General features: G+C 37.0%; 1 protein-coding gene across 5 annotated transcripts in view; it reads left to right on the top strand.

The window, feature by feature from the left end:
• The window catches only part of lrp1bb (low density lipoprotein receptor-related protein 1Bb), a 265,996-nt gene that overhangs the window by 74,766 nt on the left and 175,407 nt on the right, over positions 1–15,823 (top strand). For 4 of the 5 annotated variants that reach the window (XR_008301779.1, XM_053233993.1, XM_053233992.1 and 1 more), the window contains exon 2: positions 5,889–6,011. The exons of the other annotated variant lie outside the window; for it this stretch is intronic. Coding sequence is in view for 3 of the 4 variants with exons in the window: in XM_053233993.1 (XP_053089968.1) it covers positions 5,889–6,011 (123 nt within the window). In the remaining variant the exon portion in view is untranslated. The remainder of the gene's footprint in view (positions 1–5,888; positions 6,012–15,823) is intronic. 5 annotated transcript variants of the gene reach the window in all.

Here is a 15,823-nt window from a genome sequence, read left to right as displayed (position 1 = left end):
AACTAAGTGTGTTTATATGGATGATTATCTTAATAGGTGTGGACTTCCCTTTTCAAATAGGACCACAGGTTTTCAATCGAGTTTAAATCCAGAGACTAAGATAGTCATTGCAACATATTGATTTTGTGCTCCTGCACCCATTTCTGTGATGTAATGGAAACCTGTGGGCTTTTCGGGTGTTTAGTTGGGGTTATTACATCATTAGAAGGACATCTATAGTCATAAGGTAACCAGGTTTTGGCCAAAAATATTCTGGTACATTGGGGAATTCAGTCCTCGACTGCTAAATGCAAAACAGCTCCAAATTATCATGTGAGATTCTTAGTTTGATGGGGCACTTGGCAATTCCAATAATTAATGTAGCTCTGAAGCAGAAAGAATAGAAAGGTGCTGGTTTACACTAGTTTAACACGTGCAGCTTTAGGATGTGACCACAAAAATATGGCTATCCAGCACTCCATCATTATCACTGTCACTGCAACAGCATATACATTTTTTGCCCCCTCATGGGAGTCACCATGGAAGATAACTCTTTCACTGATAATGGCATTGCTGGTTTGAAAAAAAAAAACAAAACATGCCGTAATTACAGTCATAATTAGAGTGTCATGTTATCAGTGAACAAAGCTGCCCTGGACAACCAGGAATGCCAGGAAACTCTAAACTGTCTGTGAAATCGCATTCAGGGGAGAAGGTCTAGTTGCCTCGGGCATCAGTTCCCTAACCTGCTACTGATGGCAAGAACAATATTTGATCATAGGGCACCATCAAGAACTATAAATAACTTATATCTTATATCTAGTTTTTTGGGGAAAAAAAGCAACTGTGTAAATTATCCATAAGATTTTTCTGTTACATTTTCACTTGCTCTTACATATAATCTGATTCACTTATAGTGAATTCAAATGTCAGCAGTTGTTGTTGAGGTATAATGTTGAAAAGTGTCCTTGGAGATAATATGTCTGACAGACAGATTTCAGGGCATTTACAAGATTTTATTCCAAGTAATTAGGGACTATATTTATTAGTTCATTCACCATAAAGGACAGACAGCATTCTAAATATTTGAAAAATGTGGTTATGAATGTTCTTCTGACAGCTACAATATAACAGACAATCTTATTTTCGATCAACCTTGAGGCAGATGAGAATTAGATCAAAATGTGGATTTATGTCAAATTGAGATTTGGATGTTTCAGCAATTCAGTTTATGAAGGATTTTGAAAATATAGGTCTCATCTGAGAGCGGCTCTGTGAAACTGAGCTCAAACCCAAGCAGCAGACTCCTTCAAGGGTGTATTTGCTGTTTGTATTAATAGTCTAGGGCTCTTACAGCAGGGTTTGAAATCCACTAAAAAGCCTGTCTGGACTATATGTGCCAAAGTTTCACACATATATTTCTTTTCGAGGTCTTAGGATATAAATCTCTGTTTGATGGTGTTTCTACCTTTGGTGCAGTTTTTTTGGTGGTTCAGTTTTAACTGGCTATAATCATTGCATTGCCCCAGCAACCCACAAGGACACAGATTTGGAGAGGTTTCTCTTTATTGCAGCTCAAATGAGAAATGTAAAAAAAATCCACAGAGACACACTGTTGCTCGTTTTCTAGGTAAAGCAAAGATCCAGGGAATGTTGACAGAGAACAGTTGGAGGGATAATGAGACTCAAGACAAAGGGAGACTTAGGAAGAGGGGCTTAACAGCTGTTGAGCATCCAATCGAAGCTCTAAATTAGTTGTGCAGCTGCTAAATGATTCCATTTTGAGGGTTACTCTGATTCAGCTTCATTAGCCTACACCTGCAGGTATTGACATTTATGCCTTATAGTTTGTGTCCTGTCCCATATATATATATATATATATATATATATATATATATATATATATATATATATATATATATATATATATATAAAATCTTAAATCCGAAGATGATGCATGTCACATTCTCTTAATGAATGCTACAATCCTCCGTGTAAAACTGACGTGCAAAGAGGCCTAGCAAGAGATGACTATATGTTCTGACAGACTCACCAGAAATGAAACACTTTGTTCTCTCTTTTATGGAAGAGAATGTGTCTGAGTATCCACATGGAGTTTTTAAAGCAGTGTCATCTGTCATCTGTCCACTGTCTCTAAGTGACAGGTTTGTGCATTGAAAGCTGGTGACATTACAAAGGCTGAGAGACTTTAATGAGCCAGTGTGTTTAGCCCACTGAGGCAGTTGGGTGTCAGAATTAAGCTCATAATAAGATGCCAGTCCAGGCTCGGCTGAACATTTCCAACTGTTATGGTAATGGGTTTACTTTTGCCTGACTAAAGACGGGTGCCATTTTGCCGCTTGGTTATTTTTATATCCCTTCCCTGAATTCTGTTTGAAATTATCTTCAAATGACTGAAATTTTAGCGTTGCACCATATCATTTGGTTCTTTCTTATGCAAATTTTTTGTTTGTGTATGAAAACGAATGTCGGAACATTTGACTCTGTGAATACAGGCTTTTTAGCCTTGCATTTTCTTTCCCGGTTTTTGTTCTAAATGGTCAGAGTGCTGTAGGGAATCAGGTGAGGTAGTGCTACGGGAGCATCAAACACTTGAGTAAAGAAAAGTGGCCCTCTAGATGTGTGAGGCAGGTTGAAGTAGCATGAAGGGTCAGGCTGAAAATTCAGATTGGACTCTTCGCTTTTAAATCACCTCAACATGAAAGATGGAGCACATCAGTAGCAAGCTGCACCTCCAGGGTCCAGAGGTTGTCCCCTCTCCAGTTTCAACCACCAGCAAGAGGAATGGCTCTGAACCCAAGAGTAGACTGTTTCAAATGCTAATCAATTCAGCTGCAAAGGCAGAAATACCTCCAGGGGAGATTCAGTAAGCCAGACACATTATGTCCACTTCAGAGACCTCCTTGTCTGTATCAGCCAAGCACTAACTGTTTCTTGCTGTTTGTGCTGAATTTGGGCATCTTGTGTTGTAGATGAAGCATGCAGTAATGCACTTGATTGAAAATGTTAAGTGAATGAAGCAGTTGTCAATAAGGGGAGAGTCAGCTCACAAAATTATTTCAGTTATCGTCAGTTGGATGATGTAAACATACTTTCTTTATGGCCACCCCTGTAATCAAATTGACATTGCAATTCATTCTGAGCAGAAGCTGTTGTTCTGTGGGGTGTGGGATGCGGGACAAGGGCCAGTCATCATCATATTTTCTGTAATTGCTTTTTGCCTGATGTAAAACTTGCTATTGAATTAAATCAACACAAACTACCAGCTGAGCTTCACAGACCAATCTGACTGCACAGAAAAGGCATCTTTTGTGGAACAACTTAGTCTTTGGGCAATTTTCTAGGACTGTTTTCGTTTACAATTACTGGAGATGAAAATCTAAAAAACACTGTTCATCAGGAATTATATTTGATGATTTTTGTGAGTTTTTCCAGTGATGTAATTTATAGTTGTTGCTTTTTATTTGCTGAAACTTCTCAAAATGTATGTTATTTTCAGACCATGCCCTCAACTAAATAGAATGGAGAAGGACTGTGCATCAGTAATTTTGGGCTGGAGTTGTGGGCAGCTTCTGCTTTGCTGGAGACAGCCAGATTTTTACATTGAAAAACGGGGAGGTGGAGTATTTGGTAAATCTGTTAAGAGTAGAAAAATGGGGGAAATGTGAATTTATAGATATTTGTAGTTAAAATTTATAGTTAATTAGGAAGAAGGTAGTGTTTCTGGTAACCCAGATTAAGGTTAAACCAGTTATAATTCTATTTTTTTATATGTTTGAGTCTCTCTACGTAAATGCGTGTATGAGGAAACCTTAAAAAAAGACCCTATACATGCAAGTACAACATCATATTTTATAAACTATAAAAATTTCATACCAAGGCCACACTCTTATGAAATTTAGAGACCTTAACTGTTGTAGACAATTCAGTAGCACTGACGCCCAGCACAAGAACATTATGTGTCCAGTTTTTTATTTGTAGTTGTATGGTTTACTAGTAAATTCAATAAACAAAAAAGAAAATAAACCCATTGACTAGAGCAAAACAGAAGTTTTCATTTAGGGTGTATTAATGAATATAATGCACTTCATGGAGATATGAAACCTCAATGCTATAACTACTGCACATACCCTAACTTAATCCCACCACCTGCTGCACTACACACATCAGCTGAAATGAGAGCTGACTGACTGTATTGCATGCGTGGATGACAGATCTTTTTCAGAATCAGGAACATGCCTTAAATGTTAAACACATTGAGAGAAACTATAAGAAAGACTATAGCTAGACTAATAATATTTTATGTGCAATGCGAGGACATCAAATGTCCAATGACTTGCTAACTTCCTACATTAGAAACTTTGTTAGAAGAGGTTAATTATAAACGTGTTAGTTTCCCTTATGCAGTATTAACCCACTTAACTAGCTAACTTTTCTGCCATATGTTACTATATTACTTTAGCTACAACTTCATAGCCTAGCCAGTAACAAAATAATGAGACTCTGCAGCACATTGTAGCTTTTACTTGTCTGGTGGGCTAGCTAATAAATGTATGGATTTATTTATATCCTTAAAGGTTCTAGGTAGAACCCTATAGCAGTGTTTCCCTACCAGTAATAGTTCCAAATAGAAGCCTTTTATGAGGGTAAGGACCCCTAATTATGCAATTACCCCTTGAAGAATCCTTGACGAATATATGTTTATCAGTTTATGCCCCTAATTTTCTATGGAAGCTGTTTAATTTTTTTGTTCATTACGTTTCCTAAAATTGCTCTGCATTCTTGTGCATCAAATTCCTCAGATGCTGTCTATGTTTTAATTTCTATTTGCTGTTATTATGCTTGGTGTTGATTCCTGAGTGCTGTCATGGTACTTAATGCAATATTGGTGTGTGGAGGTGGAAATGATGGCGTTGTGAAAAACACTAATATTCAAGCAAACCACTTTTCTGATATTTCACATTCATAAAAGGTATAAACTAAACTCAGCTCCACAATATTCTACAGTAATGGGTCAGTAAGCAGCTCTTTTTATGAGGAGTTTGATACGAGGCAGTAAACAGTGTATTAGCTCAGTGGTTGGAAAACAGATGAAGCTTTTTCAATGTTTCAGTGTTTCCCCTTGATTGTGAATTTGCTGGAAGGCACTAGAGGAGAAAGCGGCAGTGTCTAGAATTATCCCCAGCAATCTGTTTACTATTAACCTGACCCTTTACTCCTACTACAAACCTTCCAAAGGTGTGTGTTTGCTCAGTGTGGTTTACATGACGCACCACATGCAATTTGCCGCACAGAACCTCAAGTTATTTCTTTATTTAAAAGTAGAGCAACAGCTCACAGCAGCAGGGTGGACATGGAAGTGGTTGAGTGTGAATGTAAACTCTTAAAGAACTATGCTGTACTGAGGCAAGGGGATACAAAAATGCCTCTTTTGTGTGGAAACAGACTGGAGTCAAATCTTGTAGTGAAATATACGGCACATCTTTAGTGATCCCTGAATGTATCTGACAGCCGCTGGCAAAAGGCGTATCAACATGCTGTCAGATTTGGGCTTTAGAGAAATGCTCATGCAATGCCTTCACGCTTACACAGTGTTACATGCCGGCTGTAAATCTGAAATGTTTTGGAAAGATAGAAAAGTCAAATTACATTTGATAGTATACAATAATATTTCCTGGCTTCTTACTTTGTTTCTACTTGTTCCACCATTCTCTGTAACATAGCATCACAAAGGATGGTTATAATAATGTAATAACATATTAATAACAGTATAATAACATTATTTTTTAAACCATGCATGCCATACCAGCATTCTACCATTTAACTATTGTAGCCATCCATTCCATCTCATAGAACATCTGTTCTCTCCAACTTTTCATGTTGATCAGAGGCGGTTGTGTGTGATGTCGGCGAGTTTCTGTGTGATGACCATGTGACCTGTGTGTCTGAGAGCTGGCTCTGTGATGGAGAAGCCGACTGTCCAGACGCCTCTGATGAAACCCTGCAAAGCTGTAAGTCATTCATCCAGCATAAAGCATTTCCATACCAGCTCATAATCATACTGTATGAATAAATTTACATTTATGCATACTTGTGCCCTGTGTACAAGCCAAGTCTGCAAGAAAACTCTCTCAGAGCTGCTAAAACATTGAGAGCTTTCTTATTTGTCGCTACCAAGCATATTCATCGAAAGATTGATCAGTATGTGCTTTACAGCAATTCCTGATTACTTTATGTTGGTGGAGTTTTCCACAAATGTTAATTTATTCCATATTCCAGGCACAGTGGGCCAACTCTTCCCTCCTCTGGTATTCCATTATCATTTAGATTAATCACGTCAGCCCCGTTTTATGTATAATGCCCCTGAGTGGAAGCGAGAATTATTTATTATAGGAATTTTGAGTAGCTCATTATCATGGATTAGGTATTGATAGGAAATGGAATTAAGCAGGTACCCTATCAGTTTCCTCATTTACAAGACTTCTGTATCTCCTGGGTCACTGCCAACACACAGTTGTTGCCAGGAAAGTTTATGATTATTGGTAATAAAGGCAGATGGTTTCTTAAATGTTGTCATGTATATTACAGAGAAAATAAAAAGTAGTTCCACTAAAGGTGCACTAGGTCTTTTTTGTTGTCTTTATATTACAAATACTGTGGACATGCTATATTCAATGGCCAACATCTACAGTTTAGCTATAGCATTTATGAGATTTTACCATTTGCTACAGTAATACTGGAGCCACCTGAAATTATGCTTTTCTGTTTTCCAGATAAAACAGTAGTCAGACCAAAATCAAATAAATTTCCCCTGGTTGAAAATCAGTTCACAGAAGGGGAAAGGACATGGGTCTTTTGCTTCACACTGACTTTGTCTAGGTGAACTCTGACCTGTGAATTCAGACACCCCGATCACATGAGTCAGTAGAAGTGAGTCGAACTGTGATCTCTTTATCCAATACAAATGGAAGAGCTGATAATTATTAAGTAGTATTCATTATTAATTATTAAGTAACAAATCATTCAAAAAGTTATTGTTTTTTACATTGAAACTAACAGACCTTTATTTGCTCAGCACAAATGCCAATTTGAAATATTTACAGTATATGTTCCATCCTAAATTATGCTCCTTTTGTGCTTTTCACATTACTGTCCTTGGATTTTTTTTAAACTTTGCAGTACAAAGTGCAACTTAGGCTAAATTATAATTCTTATGTGCTTTCCTCAAGGATTTTTTTACTCTGTGTAAGTTATGTGTATTGGCCCTGTGTATTTTTTAAAATGTTGACATTTCAGTGATTTTTTTTTAAAGTTCTGCCACCATGGAATGTAATCACCTCATTGTGTTGCCTCGAGGGAAGGGTGGCTGAGTGTTTCCTGTGCCATATGGCCAGAGGGAACCTGGCTTAGCCTCTCATCCAGCAGCCCTCTGGGACCAGCCAGACTACTAGGGCTAGGAGAGGGAGCTGGAAAACAGCCTGCTCTCCTCTAATGGGGAAAAGAAAGTGGGATGACAGGCCTGAAACACTCCAAGCACGTTGCACCCCACTCCATAATAAGAAGGAAACTTTCTCGCTTGCTTAAGAGCTATTTTTCTGCCCAGTTTAACTTCATATTTTTCAGTGAACATTTTTTTTCAGTGTTAAGGTTTGACTAAAGTAAGAGAGATTTACAGCAAAAGATTTACAGTTTTAGTAGAACTGTGTGGTTTGTAGGCAACACCTCAGGTAGTCACTGTTAATGGCATAATGGTCAGTGTTGTTATTTTTTCCACATTTCTATTGCAATAAATTGTGCCTTTTGCACTATACATGGCTTGTAGGTCTTATTTATAAGCACTCTACTTCAGGAAAGTCTTTCACATCTCCAAAGATACTATAGCAAATCATTGCAACTTAAAATTTTGCCGCCCGTATTATTATGTATTTCAGGATGTCATCAGTATAGACATTAATAATAATAATAATAATAATAATAATAATGCAGGTTTGTGTGTGTGTGTGTATGTGTGTGTCTATGTGTATGTGCACTTTTTATTGTCTAGTCATTCTGGATGAGGGATGTGCAGACAGGTGGGGCAGCGAAACTGTCTGTTGCCTAGGGCAGTGAATTGTCAGATGGAGTGGACATTCATATTTACATCTGGAACTTTCTCCTGCTACAGTCGGAGCTGTACACTACACTACTCTCCCCGCTGACACTGTCAAATTTAGTTATTTCTTCCAGAGACTGGAGTCTAATACACATTAACAATACTACAAAAATGACACAGTGATATTTAAATATAAATATGAATGTCCACTCCCCCTGACAATTCACTGCCCTAGGCAACAGACAGTTTTGCTGCCCCACCTGATGTCTGCACATCCCTCATCCAGAATGAACAGACAATAGAAAGTGCACACACACACACATACACATACTTACATTATTATTATTATTATTACTATTATTATTATTGCTTTCTATACTGCTCATATCATGAAATACAACTGAAAAGTGAAACCTGACCTTGGTGAGACAACTACATAGCAGTAAAGATTTGTCTTAATATGGGTGGGAAAATTTTAAGTTTCAGTGATTTGCTATAGTATCTATGGTGATGTGAAAGACTTTCCTGAAGTAGAGTGTTTATAAGTAAGACCTACAAGCCAAGTATAGTGCAGAAGGCACAATTTGTTGCAATAGAAATGTGGAAAAACATCTCCACTGTTTACCCTGACCCTTATGCCATTAACAGTGACTAGTTCGTAGTTTGTATTAACCCATGCTTTCACAGTATTAGAGTTACCATGACTGCCCTGATTACTACCAGATTTACTACACTATAATACACCAAAAACAAAGGCACTGATTTGTTTAAGTGAGATTATACTTCAGTATGAATTTGCATGAAATGCTATTTTCCTTTGGGGTACTGTTTTCTCATTTTCACACACTGAATGAGCAGTCCATTCAATTAAAATGTAACTAACTTTTCAGCATTGGTTATTAGACACTTTAGCTGATGGTATTATTACATTTGATGTCAGACGAAGGAGAATTTTATGTGCATTCAGCCTCTGCTGGCCAATCTGATATTATAATAAATAGATAGTAAATGTTTCCATTCCCCTGGAGAATTGGCACCTGCAGGAAAGAGGTCTGGGAGGTAATGTAGCGTAGCGTCTTGTTATTGAGCTGAAGGGCAGCCATTTTGCATTGTGCGGTATTTACCTCTGCAGTTAACAGAAAAGCAAAAAAGAAAAATGGCCTGGTAAGACCCTAAAGTAGTATGAATTTAGAAATTGGTAACTTGGAGCCACCAGAAATATAGTATATTAGTATATGCAGTATAAATTTAAATCTCAGACCACAACTTTCAAGATGCATAGCATATATACACTAATGTGCTGATCAATGTGAGATAATGAGCTTTCGAGATGATCCTGTTTATTTTGTTGAAGTCTTTGTACAGTGCGAGTGTACTCTTACTCACTCCTCTAACGCTTGCCATCTGCTTTGATGCAGCAAATAAATAAGTAGAACAAACAAAAGAAAAGCAGTCTCTCTTGTTTGTGAAGGCTCTGGAGCTGTAAGCCTCCGAGAAATTTAGAAAGAATGTAGACTCAAATACTAGCTTTAAAAATGAAATCATTTGGCGTCCAATTTTGCTGTGACAAAAAGCTCAAAGGAGGGTTGTAATAAAATATACATTCAGGCAGCATTGTTCTCATGAGCCGTAAATTGCATAATTTAGCAAGTATTTTAGTGCTGTTCTAGCAAGCATGTTTAGTCCTATTTTATTCAATATGTTTATGTTTTATATATTGTCAGATTTGCTTTGCCATTTTTCTTTTTCTTTCCATGTAACTGCAGCACCATTTTTCCCCTCTTTTACCCCTCAATATTGTTTTGTTGGTGACAAAATCATCAGCATGTGACTTGCAGCTTTCTGAAAAGAGCATATTTCAAAATCTGACAGTTTGCTGTCATGGTACCATTGGGTGACATCAAAGTATTAAAGCCTACATTAGGCCCCTGCTGTTGCAGCAGAGATGTGTGTTGATACACTGCGTGCTTTGATACACCAGAGCAAGCACATGGCTCACTTTTGGGGGAAGGAAACTATACTACGTAACACATCTGCACAGAAACATGTATGTATTCCACTGGGATGTGTTCTGTAGGAAACAAATGCTAAATCACTAACACATTAATAGTTTCTTCTCAAAGATTTTATTTTCTCCAATTTCCAATTGGCTTGTCATATCACTAATATCACTCTAATATCTTGTACTAATATCATTTCTTGTACATTTTTTCCTTTTTACTTTTCCTTCACTTAAAATGCCCTCATCTGCATAATTTTACTATATTAATGGACCTGCTTCTGCACAGATTTAGCAGCTCATTAATTCTTTGGCTATTCCTACACAATATTCCAGTCTTAAATAATAATACAGTAGCAAATGCCACATTGTAATTGCGCTGTATGTTTTAGGCTAATAACTCCAATATTTTAGATTATTGTCTGTCACCTTAGAAGAGTTGTATTCAAGTGAGATTATTTGAAACAGAGCATTTTGTATTACATTTCAGAGGTTGCAATACCCTGAGAATACCATGTAGTAAATGTTATAATATAATTATAATATAATATAACATAGTATATTAACATAGTGCAATTAAAACATTATTAATACAGAGGAATATAACAATAAAAACATTATACCACAGCACTACTGAATTCTCAAATATGATTGGTCAAAAGGTATGGATTCATTTTCTATGAAAGGCAAATCACAGGTTTATATTTATGCACTCACTCTAATACATTATCATTTCTATACTAGCTGCTCATTCACAGAGATTGTATGGTGTATGCTTTACATAATCAAAGACTAATAATAGATGGATTAAAAAGCATGTTGTTATTTAAGAAAGAAAATCATTTAATTGTTGAAATGTGGCAAAGTTTTCTGTTTATTTATCTTTTATGGAAGGGGTCTGCAGTGTCATCACTTCTCAGAGTTTTCTGCCGAGGGGAAATCTAATGACAGGTTTTTCCTTAACAAACTGCATGTTATTAACTTCAAGAGACAGTGCAGGACTGACTATTTATAGCTGCTATGATAACTAAATTTGTAATTTGTAACTAAATTGTTTCACAGACGATCCTCAATGTTCACTGTAAGCATTGGCAAATTTCTGTTATATGAGAGGAATAAAACACTTCAGGGCATGCTGTTATAGGAAAATCAACAACTTTAAGCTAGTAACGTCATCACACCACCAGCACACCTGCCATGTTTTATTCCTTAGTTAAATATTATTAGCATTCTAAATGATATATTAGCTCAACAATGGATTCTGTCCATTTACAATCCAGTATAATATTACACAGTTCCTTTTTCCAGAACTCTTGATGCCAGGGTTTGGATTATGACAGATTTTGTTTTGCAAAATGTATTGGAGTTACTAAAAAAAACTCAACCATGTCTTCTCTGGAGGGGTGATAAATATTTTAAAATATTACAAGGGCTGGAATGTTTTAAACAGCAGGAATACTTACCTAGGCACTTGCCCACCTACTGTATGTTGTGGTTAAGAGCACATACATACTCTCCAGGAATTCTACTGAGATGGCTGCTGCTGCCACATGGGTATTCTACACTCAACAGTACATTTATTCCCAGACTAATGGGCCAACAGACTTGTAGTAAAATGCCTTTTTCAAATACGTGTTTGCATAAAAGTTTGCATTTGGCTTACTGTTCTGTTCTAAAAAAGCCATGCATTATTTATGTGATTGACATTAAGGCTAAGGCACACTCCTTGGAATAAAGCCCATACAGAATATATACATATTAGCAGACCTTAAAACATGTGAAAATATAGAAATTCTATCAGCCTTGCCAGAGGTCTGACCTCCATCCCATAGGATTGTATCTTAGACACTGAGAGTGACTGGGGCTGTGTGTTTAAAAATGCATGGCTCAGTGCAGGTGCTGAGTCCCCTGCAGCGGCACGGCTGTGATATATGGATGCTTTATTGAACAGTGAGTAGTTTTGAATGTGATGTATTGAGATTTGGTGGTTTGAAAGGCGTACCCGTTTGAAGGAAGTGATGGCTCCATTTCACTGGATGTTGATTACATTACTTGGTGATGATGAATGGCTTTAATTAAATTTCGTCTATGATTTACGAAGTATGCATGGCTAATGCGAGCCAAGGAACAATAGACTCAGTGCATATTGTGTAAGAAGGCGCAAAGCCCGTGCTACTGCCTTGAGCAATGAGGTTGAACAGTTGTGTTTACACAAATATAGCTGGTGTTTCTGTTCAGCATTACACTTAATTGCATATCGGACAGAGGATCACTGTAGCTTACAGAGCAATGTTTTGGTCACACGTCTTTAGAATTAGAAGGAATGCTGTGAGTGTAAAATCACAGCTGAGCAAAGCTCAGTTCCACAACCGCAGCTAGGCATTGGTTTAGGGCCTAATTAAAGTACTACAAGAATTAATTCACTCTATTTAGGCAACCATTCCTTTTAATCAACTTTGTATTTATCATGCATTAACATCCATTTGATCGAGTTATCCTGGCGAGTGTTGTGCTGAGCCATGTGCTGATAAAGGAGTAATGTGAAAGTCTGCCCCTATATAGGACGAAGTGGAGGAGATGAAAGATGTGGACAGTGAAGCCTGGAGCTAATCTCTTTGACATTTGAAGATGAACCCTTATGAACGTCAATATGAATGCTACTGCCTTTCAGAGCAATCCTAAAATCAGAGCAGACATCAGACAGAACACAAACAAACAAGTCTTGTACCAATGCAAATGGCAAAAGCAGATTCTAGAGAGGATTGAGTGTAGTTAGGAGGGCACTGTGTGGTAAACTGGGAATACTGCTTTACTACGGCCAAGCAGCATAAGCAAGAGCAAACAACCGATAAAAACATTGCTATTGTAGTGCAGTGTGAATGAACAGTCAAATATATATATATATATATATATATATATATATGTGTGTGTGTGTGTGTGTGTGAGACTGGAACTTTAGATTACATTTATCAAAATCAAAATCAGGGGTAAAAATTCAACTAAAGGTTTTTACAAAGGTCTGGAAACTTCCATGACTGAATGGTGACAACAGTTATGTTTTAATACTCATCCCTTAGTGATTAGTTCATGACTATAAACAAGACTGTTCAAAGTGGATACGTTTTGTTTCACACTGGCATTTCACCCTTTCACCACTTTTGACTGTAGCCATAGATTCGTGGACAAACAACTCATCAGTGTCAAACTTTAAAGCAGAGAATAAACACATACATCTATAAACATTCTGTTTTGTCACTGGCTCTTTTCATGCTATATCACCACTTCACTAATTAAACCAGGAAGGTTAAAATCTTCTTTTTCTCTATGAGCTGCCTTCAGCTAAATAATTTACATAAACACATGTGACAGAGAATCTGTTACAGAAGCAGCAGTGGGTAATGTTTATGAAACAGGAATCACTGAACTATGAACATTCTTTTTTCATACATTTATCATCTGCAATATTTATGCTCTGATTTGAAGTGTAATTTTCATATAAAGGGATCTGATTGAGAGAGTTTTTATAAATAATATTCTGGAAAATGAAAAAAAGTTAAGGTACAATCTAAAAGACAAAAGCCTTGCACTTTGTGTTTCCAGCTACAATTTTTTCATCTTAAAATAAATCGTAAAATGCTTTTTAGAACATTTGTTGAAGTACTTATATGATGGGAAGTACTTACAATTGAGTCCAAAAGTGTCTCCCTTGTTTCTTGGGAGAAAAAAATGAAATATAAAAAATGAAATATTGAGCTAGTCAGTATTTATTTATTAGCAAGCTCAAATTTTGCATTCCTGTTGACATGTTCTGGTTAATTGAATTAAATATGCCTCATTAAGATGTCTAATGAATTAAAGCAGTCAGCATATGCTCATTTTGAACTATTCAAAGTTTCTTAAATAAGATTTAACTAACAGGCTCAAACTTTCCAGAGGTTTTCTGTAAGTAGTTCAGTTAAAAGTTAGTGGAGTTAGAATCAGGGAAAGACTTGGCACACACTGCCAAACATGGAAGAAATCCAAAACAAAGCTCTAAAGACAAGTTAAAAAAAATCTACGCTAATGTTACATTCATTACATTACATGTGATCGGCTCCCATCCAGGGTGAATTCCCACCTTGGGACCAGTATTCCTGGGATAGGCTCTGGATTCAGCAGGATAGGGTGGTTATTGAAGATGAATGAATGGAATAAGGGAATTTGTAAAACTTAACTGGTGTTTAATATCTTGTTGGTTTCATCAGATCAAAGAAAGAATATATAAACTTTTGAAATCAACTGTGTGTCTGTGACATGACGCCACTATATAAGAGACCCACTGGATTGTAGTTTATTGAGCTTCTAACTAGTGAATTTTATTTATTTATTTTTTCCCCATTATTTCCCAGCATGGCCCTGATTAAAATGATAATCATAATTAACAAAGCAGCTAAGATTTCAGCCAGAAGGCTTTCATCACACATTAAATAGATGGATTAGCTAGTCCCAGCTGATTTCTCCTCATTCACATTGAGGAAAAGAGGGTAAATATCACCATGACTTTTTAATTAAAAGTAATATGTGCAGGAAAGGACAGAGACTGCAGATTTATTTTGGCAGCCGACTTGCCTGAAAATGACATTGGAGCCATTCTTGTAAGCTTAAAAAGGACAAAACCTTGTTTGTTTATCGAAGGTCTGCTTTGTACGGAGTGGGAATGCTCATCTGTATGCTTAGTGTTCATGGCAAAACATTTGATTTCCTGAGACCCTTCTGCAATAGGCTTGGTTTTTCAGCAGTCTAATTGATGCTCATATTTGCATTTGTTTCTGACAGTCATGTTACAATGAGGCATGACAACTGACATCTCAAAGAGGAGGCATTTCCACTGGAATGAATACAAGAGAAATAATGTGCTCATTTGGACGTTTGAGAAAGTAACCGGAATCTGGAATTTGGGGTTTAGAAATAGGTGTTATTGTGTCAACCTTTTGTTCCTTCTTGTTCACTTGAATGTAAATCAGTTTTATTGTGCCAGGTATTTTATACATATGAGGGATTTGGTGTGTGAGTGCTCATGTAGCATACTAACTGGTTGCCTGGAAACCTATGCTGAAAAGCAATACCTAATGTAATAATATATAGCAAGCTAGTTAAGTTAAGACTAAGGGACACAAGGACATATGTGACCTGGGGTGAGGAAGACAGTGTAGCAATAGTTCTTCTCCTGATAAATTTTTGATGTAGCGACCTAGACAAAATGTCATCAAGTAGTTGGCAAACGTTTCACCTATGAGCAGCAGTGTTCTGTTCTCACATCATAAGTAAAGACATTATTCAACTCTGGCTAACATCTTTATTTTCCTCAATCAGTAGCTGCGTTTACATGGACACTAATAATCCGATCGTAATTGGACTAGAAGCACAATCAGATTTAAAAAGTCACATGTAAACACGTCAATCGGAATGAATTGGCCGAAACCGATTAAAATTTCATTCGGATTGTAAGGGGTGGTTTAAACCTTTTCTAATCCGATGGAGAGGACATGTAAACACTTCATTGGATTGAAAATGAAACCAGATAGTTCTGCACATGTGCGATGATGTACAAATCACGTAATGACGTATGACGCACGGCTGTCAGCGGTATTGGGGCTCTGACCGTAGCCTCACCAGGTGACATGTACCCCTCTACCATTGAGCATAGTGTCATTAATGACTGTCGTGTCATCCTAAAATCCTCCTTCCACTCC

Source organism: Pangasianodon hypophthalmus, chromosome 5 (assembly GCF_027358585.1).
Source record: "Pangasianodon hypophthalmus isolate fPanHyp1 chromosome 5, fPanHyp1.pri, whole genome shotgun sequence".
In the NCBI taxonomy this organism is placed as follows: Eukaryota; Metazoa; Chordata; class Actinopteri; order Siluriformes; family Pangasiidae; genus Pangasianodon; species Pangasianodon hypophthalmus.
This window is presented reverse-complemented; position numbering and strand designations above follow the sequence as displayed.